We start from the raw sequence: 18,152 nt of genomic DNA on the forward strand, positions 1-18,152 counted from the left end.
TTGGCAATAACAGAGGTCAAACGTTTACTATAGGTCTTTACCAGGTTTGCACACACAGTAGCTGGTATTTTGGCCCATTCCTCCATGCAGATCTTCTCGAGAGCAGTGATGTTTTGGGGCTGTCGCCGAGCAACACGGACTTTCAACTCCCGCTACAGATTTTCTATGGGGTTGAGGTCTGGAGACTGGCTAGGCCACTCCAGGACTTTCAAATGCTTCTTACGGAGCCACTCTTTTGTTGCCCGGGCGGTGTGTTTTGGATCATTGCCATGTTGGAAGACCCAGCCGCGTTTCATCTTCAAAGTTCTCACTGATGGAAGGAGGTTTTGGCTCAAAATCTCACGATACATGGCCCCATTCATTCTGTCCTTAACACGGATCAGTCGTCCTGTCCCCTTGGCAGAAAAACAGCCCCATAGCATGATGTTTCCACCCCCATGCTTCACAGTAGGTATGGTGTTCTTGGGATGCAACTCAGTATTCTTCTTCCTCCAAACACGACGAGTTGAGTTGATACCAAAAAGTTCTACTTTGGTTTCATCTGACCACATGACATTCTCCCAATCCTCTGCTGTATCATCCATGTGCTCTCTGGCAAACTTCAGACGGGCCTGGACATGCACTGGCTTCAGCAGCGGAACACGTCTGGCACTGCGGGATTTGATTCCCTGCCGTTGTAGTGTGTTACTGATGGTGACCTTTGTTACTTTGGTCCCAGCTCTCTGCAGGTCATTCACCAGGTCCCCCCGTGTGGTTCTGGGATCTTTGCTCACCGTTCTCATGATCATTTTGACCCCACGGGATGAGATCTTGCGTGGAGCCCCAGATCGAGGGAGATTATCAGTGGTCTTGTATGTCTTCCATTTTCTGATGATTGCTCCCACAGTTGATTTTTTCACACCAAGCTGCTTGCCTATTGTAGATTCACTCTTCCCAGTCTGGTGCAGGTCTACAATACTTTTCCTGGTGTCCTTCGAAAGCTCTTTGGTCTTGGCCATGGCGGAGTTTGGAGTCTGACTGTTTGAGGCTGTGGACAGGTGTCTTTTATACAGATGATGAGTTCAAACAGGTGCCATTCATACAGGTAACGAGTGGGGGACAGAAAAGCTTCTTACAGAAGACGTTACAGGTCTGTGAGAGCCAGAGATTTTCCATGTTTGAGGTGACCAAATACTTATTTTCCACCCTAATTTACGGATAAATTCTTTACAAATCCTACCATGTGAATTCATGGATTTTTTTTTCACATTCTGTCTCTCACAGTTGAAGTGTACCTCTGGTGCAAATTACTGACCTCTGTCATCATTTTAAGTGGGGGAACTTGCACAATCGGTGGCTGACTAAATACTTTTTTGCCCCACTGTACATAAGAGGAAAAAGAAGAAAGAGCAGAGGTCTTACTTGCTTACTTTGAAGATAACTGGGATCGTAAAGAATACTTATTAGAAAGACGAAGGATTTCAGAGATTCTTTAATAATGAGCGGTGAGGGATGGAAGTATTTTTTTTTTATTCATTTTTTTAAATTCAAGGGGAAATATTTTTTCAGAGAGGTAGCGGCGTAATCCTGATGGGGGGTAAAAGCACAGAGAGAGTGAGGGAGTTAATGCAAACAGTATTTCATCATGTTCTTCAAACATCAGCCTGTCCATCAGTTTCAGCAGACTTTCTTTCTCACTCTGTGTTCTTTCTTTTTTTGTGTCATTCTCCTTTCTGTGAAAAACGGTGTCCAAGACGGTGCCAGCATTTAGAAAAAGAAAAAAACAACTCCCCCACCCATTCTACCCTTACTTTCCTTCTCTCATCCCTTGACTGCCTCCTCTGACTTCATATCTTTCCTTGCTCCACTTTTAATATTCTCCCCTTTCTACCTCTGTTCCTTTCCTATCCTGCTTTTGAACAGTGAATCCGCCACCATGTCTGCTGCTGAGGCCACATCTAAAGGCACACAGGGATAGCGAGAAGAGGAAGAGACGCAGAGAGACAGACATACACCTCTGTTTTCAAGCTCACACATTTCCAGCAGCCATAATTACCTTATGCAAATAAGATCATGAAGTAAACCATATCATCCTGCTGGGCGACAACATATAAGGTGCCAAAAACCAAATTCAGGGGCTTATTTAATTAGAACAGAGGCGATGAGAGAGATGCAACATTCACCTGCCTGTAAGTTTATATGCAGGGATGCACATAAGTGGTCCGCAGGTGCGCATTCAATGTCAAAATAAAAGACGCGCACCAGATAAGAAGTTGCAAGGCGCGTTGGCGTACATATAAAAGGCACTGTTTTTGTCCGCTAGAGTGGGATGTTCACGGCATATTCTGCTCCACATCTCTGTGCGTTCATCATTTGTTTGAAGCCAGCTCACCTTCTGCAACCACTTTTCCGAGAATACGTGCTTCTTTTGTGGATCGGACTCCTTCTGATAGTTCTTTGGAGGTGGAGGAACACCAAAGTAATTGCTTAAAGGAGCTTCTTCGACATCTTTAAGAGTTCTAAACAAATGTCTGTCCTCCTCCAGAAAATCTTATGTACGCAATCGCACGTTGCAACTTCTTATCTGGTGCGCGTCTTTTATTTTGACAGCGAATGCGCACCTGCGGACCACTTATGTGCACCCCTGTTTATGTGACAGTTTTAATCATAAATGTGTAGCCACAATCTAACTTCCTATTGGCCTGAATCAAGGTGACAGCTACGGTTCCTGATACGTTTACCTGTAATCTGCCGATGTGGAATAGAAATAGGTGTATATTTGAAATTGCGTGATTATACTGGGCTGTACCAAGCAAATTGATATAAGTCTGGACCAAGATGGTCTGTCCCCACCTTTTTTCTAAATTATTGCCATTTTTGAAAATAGCCTCATTAGTTTTTCACAGCAAAGCCGCAGAAACCTGTGAAGTTTTACATGCCACGCAGTGCAGCAGTGTTTGAAGCTCAGTGTGTGACACTGTTTAATGATGAGCTTTAAGAACAGTGTGTATTTGGTCCAACATGGCTCTAAAACCGTATAGTGCACCCTAGAATTTTATTTCAAATCAAATTATGGGGAGGAAAGAGAGACTCAGTTTGTCTTTGCTGGATTTTATGTTAAGTTGCGCTATATACAGAGCATGACTTCTGAAGAAGTTCAGAAATTCAAAGTAATTTGCACAACAATCTGTGGTAATTGGACATTCGAGTGAATTTCATTTTTATTTTAAGCATAAAATACAGCCACGTTAAAAACAGAGTTTTAAAGCACTCTGTGCAGTCCTGTGAAAAAGAAGTACATCATTGTTGCTTCCATAGGAATTAATAGCAGCCAGGTGTACGATACCACAATATACCCAGGTGTGGACGTACAAGCAAAGGCACAATTGGAAAAAGACCGAACAAGAATGGCTTGTTTGGTCAAAGTTTCAATGGCCTAGTCAGCATCCACATGTGGCGCTCTTCCACATTGTTTCCTTTATCCCGTCGACCTCCCTTACCCCCAACCGGTTGTGGCAGATGGCTGCCTCCTTATTGTAGGGTCTTTACCTTCAAATATAAAGCGCCTCGAAGTGACTGCTGTTGTGATTTGGTGCTATATAAATAAAACTGAATTGAATTCCCGAGGCTGCTTCTACTGAAGGTGTGTTCCTGTTAAAAAGGAGTTTTCCCATTATCCTCAAGTGCTTACTCATGGCAGGCCATCTGATTGTTGGGGTTTTCTCTCAGTTATTGTAGGGTCTTTAGCTCACGGGGCCTTGAGGTGACTCTTGTGATGTGGCGATATGATACGATGAAAAGAAGAAGGGAAAAATAACGGAAAGGGGAAAATGAAAAGAAAATGAATTCCTGTGGCAGGACCATAAGAGAGCGGTGCAAAAACATCAATGAACTGAAGCAATGTTGTAAATACAAGTGGGCCAAAATTCTTCCACAACAATAAAGTCATACAGGAAACAATTACATCATGCTGTTGCTGCTAAAGGTGGTTCCACAAGCTGTTGAAACTATAAATTTCTGTAATGTAATATTAGAAATTGAAAAACTACAAACCATCTCCATTATACAGCAAAAACCATAAATTAAAGCCAAGCAGCCAAACTGCTAAGAGACCCACAGTGCCTGTACTTTTTCGTATACCGCTACTTCTTCTTCTACTGTTGAAGTCTAAAGCAGACCCTGGAACCATGAAGGTAAAAATGTGAAATTTATTTTCCTTCTCACAGGCTGATCCAAAGGAGCTGATTCGATTGGTCACACAGCACGTGTCCTCGTATTCAGATTGGCCCGAGGAGCTGCAAAAGCTGATCAGCCAGCTGCATATGTACAACGAGCGTCTGACAGACTTTACCCAGGCACAGGTGTTGCAGGGGCTCGGCCGTGGTGTGGACGTTCAGCGGTTCAGCTCTGACGCTGATTACAAGAAGGAGACCATACTTGGTCTCACAGAGTAAGTGTGGCTTAAATGTTGGTACTTTTGGATTTGCACTGTAATTGGAAAGGTGCACTTTTTTTTTTCCCTTTTCTTTGTTTCTACTCTGAAAGATTGTTCATACCACACACTTGGACATGAGTGGGAGATAATGTCAATTTCTGCTTTAATTAAATGAAATCTAAAGACTTTCTTTCTGTTTTTGTACCTGTGTGTTTAGGACACTGGATGATGGTGTGTACAGAATCGCTTTGTCTCTGGCTAAGCGCTACAGTGTTCCTCTGTGGGAGGTCTACATGACCCACCTCGAGTTCCTCTTTACAGATAGCGGGTATACACACACACACAAACGCGCACGCGCTCTGTTTAATTACATTTGTGCACACACATCTGTCTGTCTCTTTGTTTTCATCTTCAGATTTTAAACTCTGAAAAGTGTAGCGACGCTCCCTTTCAGTTATAACAAAACTTACCTACATAAAAAGCCAAAACACCGCAGGCTATATCAAACATGTTGGGAATATGTGTGTTTGTGTTTTGTGAGTGAGAGGATGTGAACCATCATTTATTTGCTCTCTGACTTCATAGCTGGGTGACTGACTAGCTCTGCACCTTTGCTTGTTTTTACAGAATGCCAAAGCTGAGGTTGTGTATGTGTGTGTGTTGGTACGTGTGCACACGTGTGGCTCCGTGATAAATATCCACCTGTCACATTCCGATATAAGGAAATGGTTTATGGATTCCACTTAACAATAAATTACAGCCTATACTTTTCTCAAACCTGATCACAGCTATTCTGTGTGTGTGTTTCCTTCAAAACCTCAAGATCATGACAAATGTGTGAGGAATATTCTGCATCTGCAAAAGGCTTATTGATTTAACAAAAGGATGCAGGGAATGTTATAAATAGAGAAGAAATTTAAAGGGAAGAATAAATAGAGTCAAAACGTGTGCAAAAAGAATTTAGACTTTTATTGATCGTTGTAGGCAAATAAATTGTTTATGTTTTACAAATCCCACATGTTTAGGAGAAGCAGTCAGCTACAGTGCAGTGCCCAACAACTGAGTCCTTTGCTGAGGCCTGTATTTAAGTAGCATGGTTCACTTTACTTTAACAGTTGACCTCATTGCCAGTTTGCATATCAACACTTTAAACAGTATTTTAAATAGTACAGTACCGTGCAGAAGACTTGAATCACACCTCATTTCTTTGTGTTTTGCTTCTAAGTTGCCTTTTATGTGTTTTTTTTTAAAGTGGTCTTGAGCAATTCTCCAGGTTTTCTGAAGGTCTTTCAAAGATTTTCTTTAAACATTTATGTATCTTAGCCTGGTGTCCTTAAAAAGAATTTGCGGAAACTGAACAAGTATAAGACAAAAAGAGGAGGTAGCAGGCTTAAAAACATTATCATAATACGATAACAGTAGCTGATCTTTGATTCCATGACCTGATCGGCACTGTATATTATCTGGGACGGAAAGGGTAAGGTTGTCAACAAACTTTTTTCCTAAGAAAAAAAAAAAAACAACAGCTACAAATAGGTTGAGGTTTGAAGCCTGTCACCTTTTAAAGTTTCCCTCAGAAACAATCATGAAATGGAATCTGTTTCTCCATTAGAGATACCAAACATTACTGTCTTTCAGAAGAGCTGGCAATTTTCCTTTCCCATGTGATGGCGGGGTAAATTGTTAAAATCACATTTTTTCGCTGACATAGATCAACGCTCTAAAGTCAATGTAGATCTCAATATGGTTACAGAAGAACAAAGTTAAAAGTCCATAAGTATCTTTCAGATGAAGAGAACTCTAAGGACTCATTATTAGTTTAAAGCACATCCACAGAATCAGTGTGTGCTTAGGGGGTGAGAGTGGGAGGCAAATAGATGGCGGGAGAAGAGATGGATGATAGAGAATGAGTGTCCCTGAGACAGTCCTATTAACACAAAATGTATGCTTCAGAAGAATCAATGTGCTGCTAAACACTGCCGTCGTCAGCTGTTCTCTGCCTCCGTGTATAAAGCTTTGTAGATGTTTACAAGTTCTCTTTATGGACCTGCTTTTTAATGACATCCTAATGACAGCTATAAATCTATCGAAGAGACTTGTCCAAACACAGAAATGGGTTCACATATTGGTCAGTGGAACCATCTGTTTACAGTTTTGGCTTTAAATCTCATGTCTAGCTCCACCTTTACATATTTGTTTCACATAATGGTAACTTCTTCAAATATTGATGATTTTGTCTGTTGAAAAAAAGACTCATCTTGAGCCACGCCAACTGAATTTGTGAAGCACTTTAAAAACTGCAACCGCTGACCAAAGTGCTAAACATAGGAATAAAAATCACTACAACTAAAATACAAAAAAATATAAAATAAAAGCATCAATAAAACACAGAGCACAATTAAATATGAGTGAATCAATAAAATCAACATTTCAAAGTAGTTTGAAAGATGAGCAGAAGAGGTGGCTCTGAGGAGCGGATTTAAAAATCATCAAGTCCTATGAACTCCCATCAATGATACAACTTATATGTACTTCACTGTTTCAGATCTTCATATTGAGATTCAGTTTTTGAATTTCAGGTAGATTAATAAAACTGATCCAAACAAAACCTCATTTGACCCTCAAAACGACACAGCTCCAAGTTCCTCGTGTCAGTTCCTACCTGCTGCCAGCGGCTGCTTGTGATGTATTTTCTGCACATCACTGTGTTCCCATCATGAGAAATAAATAGTCTTTTGTGGCACGTTCCCTTCAGACTAATCCCCAGCCAAGATGTGTTTTGCTTTGAGCCTAATGAGGAATCCTCTGAGACAGAGAGAACACCTTTAAAGTTTGTACCAGCTCTCTTCAGGTGCACATCTGGTGACCTCATATGGCAAATTAAAGTTCACATCATATCAGATAATGGCTGTGTTCTAATGCCCTAACAGTACAGCTCCAAAGGTGCCAAATGTATATCACTATATAGTCTTTAACACTGAGTTGATTAGAACTGCTCCGTCCCAGCTGATAAAAATCCGAATCAACAAAAAGAACTTCAAGGATAATTTTTCTTATTAACTTATTAACTCCTACAATGTTAGAACCCAAACAGAGATGATGATCTCAGATAATATTTGTGTTTCTAAAATCAACTTCACCAGGACTTCTGCTTTGCTCTGTCCAACCTGGCCACTTGACACTTCAGACAGTTCAGGAATCTTGCAGGATGCAAATTATATTTATACTACATCTTGAAAAGAATATTAAGAAAACACAGTCTTCCTTTCCTGTCAGTTCAGCTGCACTTTAACTGCTATTTCTGAATAGATTTGTTTCTGGCATTATGCATATTGTGTATTTCAATACTTTTGTGCCAGATATGACTAATTAGCAAGTGACTGACTTGACTTTGAATTTTTTGAATTTTCAGTATAAATTAAATTGAAAAATAAAAATATCCTGCAATATATATTATGTTATATATTCCTCTCATAATATTGCATGCCCATAGATTGCATTTTTAAAAAATATTCTCAGCTAATGATGACAATTAAAAAAAAAAAAAAACCCACATTCCTAGCATTCAGGGGTAATGTGAATCTTGCTTTAGCTATACACAGGTTAGCTGCAGTACTGCCTGTATTGAGTTGAACGTGTTTGCTCTGTAGAGACTGTTGATGTACTCTGCACTGAGATTCTTTAAGGATTGAGCCTGGACTTCGACCATGACCTCGGGCATTATTCTAGGCATGCTTTTTGCTGTCATGGGGGACAACCAGAGAGCAGAATATGGACAGTGAGGTGCAACAGCATAACCTTTGGTTCCTCTGATGTTTTCACTTGTACAATAAAAGTATACCTGACCGTTAAAACAATGGATATTTTGGTGTCTTAGGAAGGTCATTTTGACATGCTGGCATTTATCCCTCTATGACATGTGCAAACTTGTGCCACAATCTCCCAAACAAACCAGACGTCCATCCCCAACTCAGCTGTTCCTGGGCTGTTTTTGAAGGTTAGATTCTGAATGTTATGAAGACATGTTTTTAAGCTATTCTAGAGGCAGGATTTGAATTTGATTAGTTATTTTGATTACAAAACATCTGTAAAAATAAAAGCTCTCAGATTTAACGTTATTTCTAATTTAAATGAGAATTGGAACCAGTTCAATGAGGAAAAAAATACGTGTATTTGTTAATGTGAGTTCAATTACAGCACACGCTCTCTGTATGTAATTACTTCTTCATAATAATAGTGAGAATTTGGTAGTGACATATTTTTGATGTGTTTCAAAATGTGTATCAGGGAGAAATATTTTGGAGTTTTTTCACTTTACATGACTCCAAAGTGCAAAAACACTTTCACAGCCCTGTGCTGGACAGTCATTTGTAACCTGGTTAATAAAGAAGAAAAACCCCCCACAATTATAACAGCACTGACATTTTAAATGATCATTACTACTCTTCCAAAGCTCACCTACACTTTTGTTCTTCTTGCCACTTTAATTAAATATGACTCACAATTTTATTATACACTTAGGTCTATCAAATGTGGTTAAAGTGCAGAATTTCAGCTTTAATTCAAAGGCTTTTACAACATTTACATTAATTGTTTAGGAATTACAGGCATTTTTATGCAAAGTTCCCCATTTTCAGAGGCTTTTTTTTTTTTTTTTGTCCAAAGGCTAAAAATTATTAGAAATTGCAATGTGAGACATGTTAACTTTTTATTTTATGTCAAATGAAGCAGACATAATATTAGAAGTGGATTCAAGGTGTTGAATTTGTATTTTTTCTTCATTGTAATTTTAAATATGAGACCCCAAAAAGATGTCAGTCCAAATGAGGGAAGCCATCATTCGGATGAACTTAAATCAGCAGCTCGGCAATGCCAAATGATGGTGGTGGATGATGACACAAAACTTCCACTTAAATTTCAGCTAAAATACATGCAGACAGAATTAGTTTCTGGTGGGAAAAAAACCCATCTTCACAACATCTAATCAAGTCAAGAACCCCTGAGGAGGTACGACTATCATTGTCATGAATGGGATTACAAAAAGGTAAAAACCAGTGGGTCCACTCAAAATCAGGAGGGCCAGATTAGACCTTGCCAGAAAACATCTAAAACTGCACGCACAATTCTGGGAGAAAGAATCTCACTGGAGAGATGAAACCAAGATGAACTTGTACGAGAAAGAGCGAAACAGCTCAGGATGTGAAGTATATCACATCATCTGTCAAACATGGTGGAGGTAATGTTATAGAATGGCAATATGCGGCTGTCAGTGGAACTAGGTCACCAGTTTTACACCAGTAAAGAAATGGGATATTCTTCTATTTTTTGGGTTGGCTGTGGTTCAGAAGGTAGAGCAGGTGGTTTTATTCTTGGCTGCTCCAGTTTGCATGCCAAAGTACTGTTGGGCAACTAAACCCCAAGTTGTTTCCGACGTGTTCATTGGAGTGTGAATGTTAGGTAGAAAACACGCATAGAAAAAAAATGCTTTTATGAATGTGTGCAAATAGGTGAATGAGGCCTGTAGCAGAAAATACTTTGAGTGCTCAAGCAGAGTAGGAAGCGCCATAATTGAACTAGTTCATTTACTATTTACCATTTTAATGGTCAAGTTAATCTCAACCCAACAGAGTATATTTATTGAATTATGTTATTAAAATAAAATACAAAATTCATAAAGAGTCACAAACAAGCAGTAACTGAAGGTGGCTGCAGTAAAAGAAAGTAAAAGGAGGAAACAGCATTTGGTATCCATGGATTCAAAACTTCAGGCGATCATCGACTAAGTATAAAGAATAACCTTTTGTTTTAAATTCTGTTGTGCTTATCTATTAATTTTGAGCCTCTGAAATGGGGAAGGGTCTACAAATGTCTGTAATTTTTGAAACCCCCCTGAATCAAAGCTGAAAGTCTGCGCTTCAATCATAATATTGACTGATTTTAAAATCCACTGTGGTGGTGTACAAAGCTGACTTCATCCAGCAATTTATGGACCTAACTGTTATTCTCCCCTGGACAAATTGGCTCTTTACTTCAGCAGAGTTTTATAACAAACAAGAGAAGACTGCAATGTGACGCTCCGGATATCACAGAGAAATAACCACAACCAAGATAAAGTAGCAAACTGTGTTGTGTGAGCAGCGAAATGCCACCAAGCAAACGGCAGTAGGTAAGCCACTACGCAGCAAACTTTTAATAAAGCTATCAGGCTCTATATATGTTGACTGAAAACACGCTGCCAGCTGTGGATACTGAGAAGAAGATATGCTCCTAATGTGAGCAAAGATGCAGTGAACACCTTTTGTCAATTGAAAGAATAGAGGGGCAGGGAGGAGATAACAAAGCAGAGCTTGGCATGAAAACTGAGCACTCTCTGCCAGCTTCTGTGCCTTTGTGTAGTTGCTTATAATGCCCCTCAAAAAAAAGTCCTGGCTGGATAAGTCGCAATTTCTCTTGCAATTCTTCTTGCATTGCAGTGTTTTTAGGCACTTTGGAGCTAGCGTGATTAACTAGTGAAACATCAGACTTTGATTGGGGTGACGGGCCGCCTGCGTACGCTTAAGAGGGAGACGAGAGGAAGAGCGAGCGAGGGTGTCTTCACTCTAAGTTAGTCGTTCTGTTGACTCCAGCCTTATTAGAGCCCCTGTTGTGAGGATGATTAGTGTTATTTACATTATCGAGCTTATTGTCAGCTGCCGTGCCGCAGCCAGGCTCTATATTTTTTTCATTAGCGAAAGCCTGACAGAGAGCCCAGAGGAAGCATTGTTCCCTTTGATGTTGTCCCGTTCTGACAGATAAACAGACTTCCACTCACACAAACGCACTCCCATGAAGCCACAGATTGCTCGGAGCCCCTCGGTGACTTCAAGCAACTAGCTTTACTTCGCCTTTGCCTTTTCGTTCTTTGTATCGCTCCCTGCTTAACTTTTGTTTGTGGTTCTCCAAGTTTTTTTTTTTGTCATCCTCTTTCCAGTGTTTTTGCTTGTGTTCTTTTCACTTTTTCTTTTGCTCTTTAGACCACCTGCTGATCTTGACTGAGATTTGTAGCAAAACACGCTTAGCAAGGATGTGCACACGTCTTGTGCAACCTAAAAAGCTCACTGGATACATTATTTCCTTCCCTGGGAGCTCGGATATCTCTCCTCACATCAACTAATACGTTCCCCGCTATTGCTTTCCTTCTCTCTTTGTCTCTGTCTTCTCTTTGTCATAGCCTCTTCCCACTTTACCTTATTTATGTCTGAACTGATCAGCTTATTAAATGTATTCTTAGTGTGGTCTATGAAATCTTTTTTTTAAATTTATTTTTGTTGTTGTTGGAGGGACTGTATGCTTTGTGATAAGCCTGCAGATTGCTCTTGTGTTTTTGCACCACTGTTTTTAGCGCTACTGTTTTCAGAAATGACTTTGGAGCCAAATAGTCTCCATTGCTGGTAGTCTTCTCTTTGATTTTCTGTTGATGAAATGTGTGGGTTTTTCTTTTTTTGGTTAGCTGTGTTTTTTTTCTCATCTCTTTCAGGCATAGTGGCTATTGCTGTCTATATGAAAGGCTCAGATCTTTTCCTTTCTGATGCCTGAAACTTCAAGTGTTCACACACTGCGTACCAATAGATATTTTTTTGTGAAGCCATTACAAACAGCAGGTTTTTACAACCACATATGTAAAAGCTTTAAACTGATAGTAGGCCAGGCTATTGTTGTGTGTTTACTACAAATCCAGCTATATAAAATTATATTTTCATTTCATTTTCTGCACATTTTTCCCTGTTTTTCTTATTCCATTCCCGTTTTCTCTTCCACAGCCTCTCCACCAAGGATATTGAAACCCGGAGCGAATCCCTCAGCTTGTTTGAGACTTTAAAGTGTAACCCTCAGGCTTTTTACAGCCACATGATGAAATATGTTCTTCCCACTGTGGAAGGAACCGACCTCAACCGCCTGCTCTACTACTACACCTTACTAGATGCTGCGGGCTGTGAGCCTTACGTCACCACCACCATTAAGCCAGACTCTCATGTTAAACTGCTCAAGAAGCTTCGGGCTGTTGCCAACGGTGAGGTGTACACTGTTTTTTATGGTGATTATATAGTATATGTAGTTCATAACTGGCATTTTGATTGTTGTTCTGACAAATCCCCCAGCTAAAACGTTTTGTTACTGACATAACCACGGTTCTCTGAAAACCAAGTGGGGAATCTTATAAAGGGGAAGTGACTTCTTGCATGACCAATCACAGGAGCTCCACTAACACCATGTTGGTCTAAGATAGACCAGTCACTGTAAGGACACAGGGACCCCTGACCCACTTTAAAATACATTTTAATCTATAACAGTTAGTCAGATTTATTTAGTACTAAGCATGCCATTACTGTTTTACAACCCTGTGCCAGGAAAATGATAGATATGAAGTCCAAGCAATAAATCAGATTAATTCAAGTGGAATTTATTATTATAAAACAAATAAAACGACAATGAAGTCTGGAAGCCTGCAGTATCAGCAATATTGGCAATGAAAAGATGTAGTTATGGTTTTAAAAAAATTCTTGGCTTTTATGTTTCAGGATTTAATAAAGATCATCTGGTCCTTAGCATGTTTTAAAGTTAGGCAAATACAGTTTCAGCTAAACTATAAAACATACACCACATCAACCCATGTCATTATTTAACAAAAACTAAGCCAATATACAGAAGCAGTGTGTGAGGAACTGAGTACGTCCCATGATTCCCTAGCTTGTAGAAGCACCTTAAGCAGTAATAACTTGAAGTAATCATTTTTTGTATGACTTTATTAGTATCTCACATTGTCGTGGAGGAATTTTAGCCCATTCTTCTTTACAGTGTGGCTTCAGTTCATTGAGGCTTGCAGGCACTCATTTATGGACAGCTCTCTTAAAGTCCCACCGCAGCAAGACTCCGGTTGAAATAATGGAGGTTCTGAATGTTGTTTCCCCAGGGACATTCACTGTGGCTCAAGTGAAAAAGAAAAGTTTGGACATGAAAGATGATATGAAAAAGTACTAACAGACTGCAAGAAAAAGAAGAAAGTAGGCAAAGGACAAAGGAACATGTGATCCGTCAGCTCTAGAGGAGAAACTCACTGCAATGAAATATAAAGAAAAATCCAGATTCTCCAGCTAATAGCAGGATAATGCGAATGGTGACATTTCACAATAATATAAATAATTTTTAATGAAGATAATTTAAGAAAAAAAAAGAGATATTTTATACATATATTTTTTAACTTAAAATGTTAAAATTTACAGCCTCCCATTTAGTATTTTGCTTTCTTTACATGCAGTTTCATTTTTAATTTTTCTTATTTAACTGTAATTTTGGCTTATTGTGTTTTGGAAAACTGTAAATAATGACCAAATATGACGACTACTACTACTAATAATGATCATAATACTACTGCTAATACTTGTAGTAATAATCATAATAATGAAAACAATGATGATAATGATGATCATGGTATTAGTAGTACTGCTAAGGGTAGTATTCATTTTAAATACTTGGTTTTAGACATCCTAAGAGAGCCAGACCTTCATTTGTTTGTCTGCATGGTCAGAGACTTTCTGAGAAATCATTGAAATGTTCTTACGCGTGATTTACGTACACACTGAGCGCGAGCGAGGGTTATTATTCCACAAGCCTTGTGGTTTGTTCTGATGTAGCTTTGTAAACCTAAGCCATGTTTCCATGTTGTTTTTAGGCAGAAGAGGCTTTCTCCTGGCAACCCTTCCATGCAAGCCTTGTTTGGCTTTTTTTTAAACTGTACTGCCATAAGCTTTAACATTTTACATGCTAACTGAGGCCCAGGGAGTTTGAGATGTAGATCTTGGGTTCTTTCATTTTCATTGAGTATTGCACTGTCTGACCTTGGGTGAATTTGCTGAAATGTCCACCCATGGGAAGATTGGCAGCTGTGAATGCATTCGCTTTAGAATGATGAACTTCAAATTGTTTGGAAAGGGCCTTATAACCCCGATCAGCAGCAACATTTGCTTCTCTGATGATATTGCTGATGTCTTTCCTCCATGGCCTTTTGTTAACATACACCTCAATGCTCCATTACCTGTGATAGCAGTAAAGGCGTGTTTAGCTTTTCACACAATGCTTGTGCATTGTGTCTTAGTTTTTGTTAAAATGATAATGATGTGGTGCAATATATCATGTGTTTTGGTTAATCTGGGGTTGTATTTACCTAATATAAGACCTGGTAATGAATTGCTATGTTTTTTTTAGTAAGTAGTAAGTTATTGAAGTTGCAAATGCAAATAGCTGATGCCAGGCACAGAGAATAGAATACAAAGTGCGTCTGTGGGCCAGCATTTTTAGACGGGAGGTCCCAGGTGAGAGTGTACACGAGTTGATGACCCTCCCATGTCAGGCAATTATCCAGTCCTACAAGGAATGCTAGACTCTTTGACAGGTTGTCACTACTGAAAAAAAACCCCAAAACAAAATGAACCAGAAAAAAAAAATCATGGCAACATTTCTTGCTTTTAAATTTCTGTATAATTCCACTTATTTAAAAAGCGTTTTGTGTGAAATCATGAGGGAAGTCATTTTGCATTCGGCAAACAGGGTTATACTTTAGAAAAACAGAGTGCTGCCATTTCTATTTGCAGACTAAATAATAGCCTTTGTTTACTGAAGAATGCAGTTTCTGAAGAGTGAAACGCAACAAAAAAAACAAATTCATAGGGATAGTGCACCTGTTACTGGTGGGTAAAAAACACCTCTGGCCTGTGCTGTCAGGAAGTAAAAGTCCAGACTTGAAGACAATCTGTCTCGACATGACTGATGACTCACACACAGATGCTGACATTGCTTCTGGTCAGCGGTTGTCATGTGGAATTTTAAAAAAACAACAACTGACTGTCTGAATAAAGCTAGTCGCTAACGTTTGACTGGGAAGAACAAATAAAACACCTCCGATGACATCCTGATAGTGCCAGTTACACATATTATCCTTTGTCTGATTCATCTTTCCCTTTGATCTTATTCTGCTTCCTTTTTTTTCTATTAGCTCATGTAGATGTTTTCAAAGATGAAGAGTAGCAGGGTTGAACCATGCAAAACTATAACGATATGGCTGTGAAGTGAAAAAGGAAAACAATTCAGCATCAATCCTATTGATATACCAAGGGTCTGAGAGAAAGCATTGCACTCGGTCCTCTCCCAGGACATCATGTCACTGGTTCAGCGCTCCAGGCTAGAGTGCTCAAACTTTGTTGCGTACGGGTGAAGCTGGTGTCACTTCTTGGAAAAGTTCAGTAAAGGTCAGCCAGGTGTCAGCTGTGTTTTCACGCCTCACTTCCTCCTTCTGCTCCTGATAGCGCCACAGCTTTTACTGGTGACACATGTCTCTGTTTAACACACTGAACCACACATGCCCAAATCACGTACACACACAACACTGAGACATCCACATCAAGACTGGGATGCAGTTTAACATAAAGTAAGAAAAATGAAATTAACTTTAAATGCACTAACTCCCACTGCTGCTTTTCAGTTTCACTAATGCACAATTACTGCCACATCACTATATTAGCATCTCGCTGTTTTCTCCCGTTTGTGCTTCTATCGCTTATTTGCAACTCACAATGACAGCGGCTGAAGGTTTACCACTCAAAGAACTGTTTTTCTAGGCTGAAGTTAGAGATGTATAAGGAAATTGCAATCACATGTGCAGGTGGTCTGAATGGGACCTTTTATGAAGCAATCCAAATATAAGCCCAGCTCTTCACAGGGGAGACATAAACCTTGTAAACAAAGCAAGATGAGGCTCAAACTGCATCTTCTGGGCAAAAGGTTCCTCAGCAGTTGATGATCTGTGTAGAAGATGAACAGAAGACTAGTTAGTCAATAGACAGAACAATATGAACTCAAGGCAATTTTACATTGTTAAGTCTACATTTATTTTTACAGTGTTGTACAAAACTCTTGAGCCTTAATTCCTTTTTGATTACCTCCACTGAGGAGGTTATAATGAAACTTTATAGAGCTATTTAAAACTGTTTCTTACTGCCACTGGTGTACTGACAGCATAGTGTAAATGTTGTCAGTACACCAAGTAAATTGTAAATCTGATGTCAATTTGGACCTCTGGCCTCTTCTTCAAGGTCAAATAAGGTCAGATCTTCATAAAATGCCTTTTATCATTAAAACTAGTAAAAATTATAATACCTTTTTTGTAATGCCAATATTTAGGGAATGATACTATTATATTGGTATTCTAAATATCTAATATTTCTTATAGTTTGTATGCAAATATGTCACATTTGACTGTATTTTTACATTTCACATCTGCCTTTCTTTCAAGTTGACCTTAAACTAAAAGTATTCGAATTAAAGCATTGTCAAGAGGAAGTTAGAAATATACTGTAGTATAATATTATATAATACCCTCAAGTTAATATTGTTATTAACAAATCAAGTCCCCTTATCTATTACCTACTCCAACATAATGTTTGTATAATCAGAGTCAATATCTGTTGCTACCCTTATCTGATTTTTACTGAACTACAAACTTCTATCAACTTTGTAGTTCTGCCTTGGTGGAGGTTTGCGCACTGCTCCTAGAGTACTTCTTTTTTTATATTTTTCTCCCCACTAGCCAGACTTTCTTGTAATTTTTTTTAAACTGCTTGTGAGCAATAGTTCTTCAGGTTTTCTGAAGGTCTTTCAGATTTATACTTTGGACACTGCCTACTATATCACTCATTTTAAGCCCAGTCCTTGTACATGAGCATTTCCAGAGAAATGCTTTTTATTTGTTTAGCCACTTAACATTGACCTATGAAACCAGAAAAGGCCTAACTGAAGGGATGAAGCAGGGTTGTGCCTACACATAATGAAAAACTTGGCAAAGAACCTATTTTAAATTGTATCTTCAATTTTGGAGAACTTGTTACTAGCAGCCTGTCACAAAAACCAGCTGGTTTCATATGCTAGATGTGGCGTGACGATGAGACACCATAGAAAATAAATAACAGTGAGTGACTTCACATGGCCACAGGCAAAATAACCGCAGGCGAGCTCAGCACAGGACCTGATAATAAACTCCCAAGCAAGTGACTGAAGCGGCTACCAATGAGATTCATGAGTACTATTGATTGAAACATGAACTGGTAGTAAGTACATTAAGAGGTTACCTAGGTAGCCGGAGCCTTGCATGTCGACCGGATGTCACCTTCAAAGTAATGTCCGATGAGTGAATTGGTTTCAGTGGACTCAACTTTAAGAAAGGGAAACTGGGAGAGAAGGTTCAAATTACACAAGAAGGCAGTCTTTGGAATGTCCTTCAAGAAGCCCGGAGAATTAATCCTAAAGACTACTTCCATAAATGACAAGAAAGCTTACTTAAAAGAGTTCAGGCTGTGTTTAATAAAGGTGGTCTTACCCAATATTGGCTTTCAAGCTCAAGAGAATTGCACAAACTCTGTTTTAGCCTTATTTACGATATTTGCATAAATTTTGCCACATTTCAATACATTTCGGCCCCTATTTCCCATTTGTCTAGTAAAATATAAAGAATCGAAAGGTGACTCAAGGCTTTTCCACAGTATTCTGTTTTTAAGAAATATTTTATACAGAATGCAGAATAACGTCTTGATTTCAGGGAAGCATGGATAGAGCTGCTAATGTTGCCCTAAACCAGCTTAAAAACACAGAAAATAAAAGAAAATGGATGCACTAGTTTTAAACAGGCAGCATAGGTGCTGACAGTTGCATA

The 18,152-nt window shown here is 39.1% G+C and overlaps 1 protein-coding gene across 3 annotated transcripts in view; it reads left to right on the forward strand.

Moving 5' to 3' along the window:
* nbas (NBAS subunit of NRZ tethering complex) overlaps nucleotides 1–18,152 on the forward strand; it is a 183,356-nt gene that overhangs the window by 98,126 nt on the left and 67,078 nt on the right. For all 3 annotated transcript variants that reach the window (XR_014888753.1, XR_014888754.1, XM_085248034.1), the window contains exons 42-44: nucleotides 4,206–4,429; nucleotides 4,632–4,742; nucleotides 12,214–12,464. Coding sequence is in view for 1 of the 3 variants with exons in the window: in XM_085248034.1 (XP_085104160.1) it covers nucleotides 4,206–4,429; nucleotides 4,632–4,742; nucleotides 12,214–12,464 (586 nt within the window). In the remaining 2 variants the exon portion in view is untranslated. The remainder of the gene's footprint in view (nucleotides 1–4,205; nucleotides 4,430–4,631; nucleotides 4,743–12,213; nucleotides 12,465–18,152) is intronic.

Source organism: Mchenga conophoros, linkage group LG15, assembly GCF_057382185.1.
Source record: "Mchenga conophoros isolate Kocher_MC1m ecotype Shallow Benthic linkage group LG15, M_conophoros_male_GT1.1, whole genome shotgun sequence".
In the NCBI taxonomy this organism is placed as follows: domain Eukaryota; kingdom Metazoa; phylum Chordata; class Actinopteri; order Cichliformes; family Cichlidae; genus Mchenga; species Mchenga conophoros.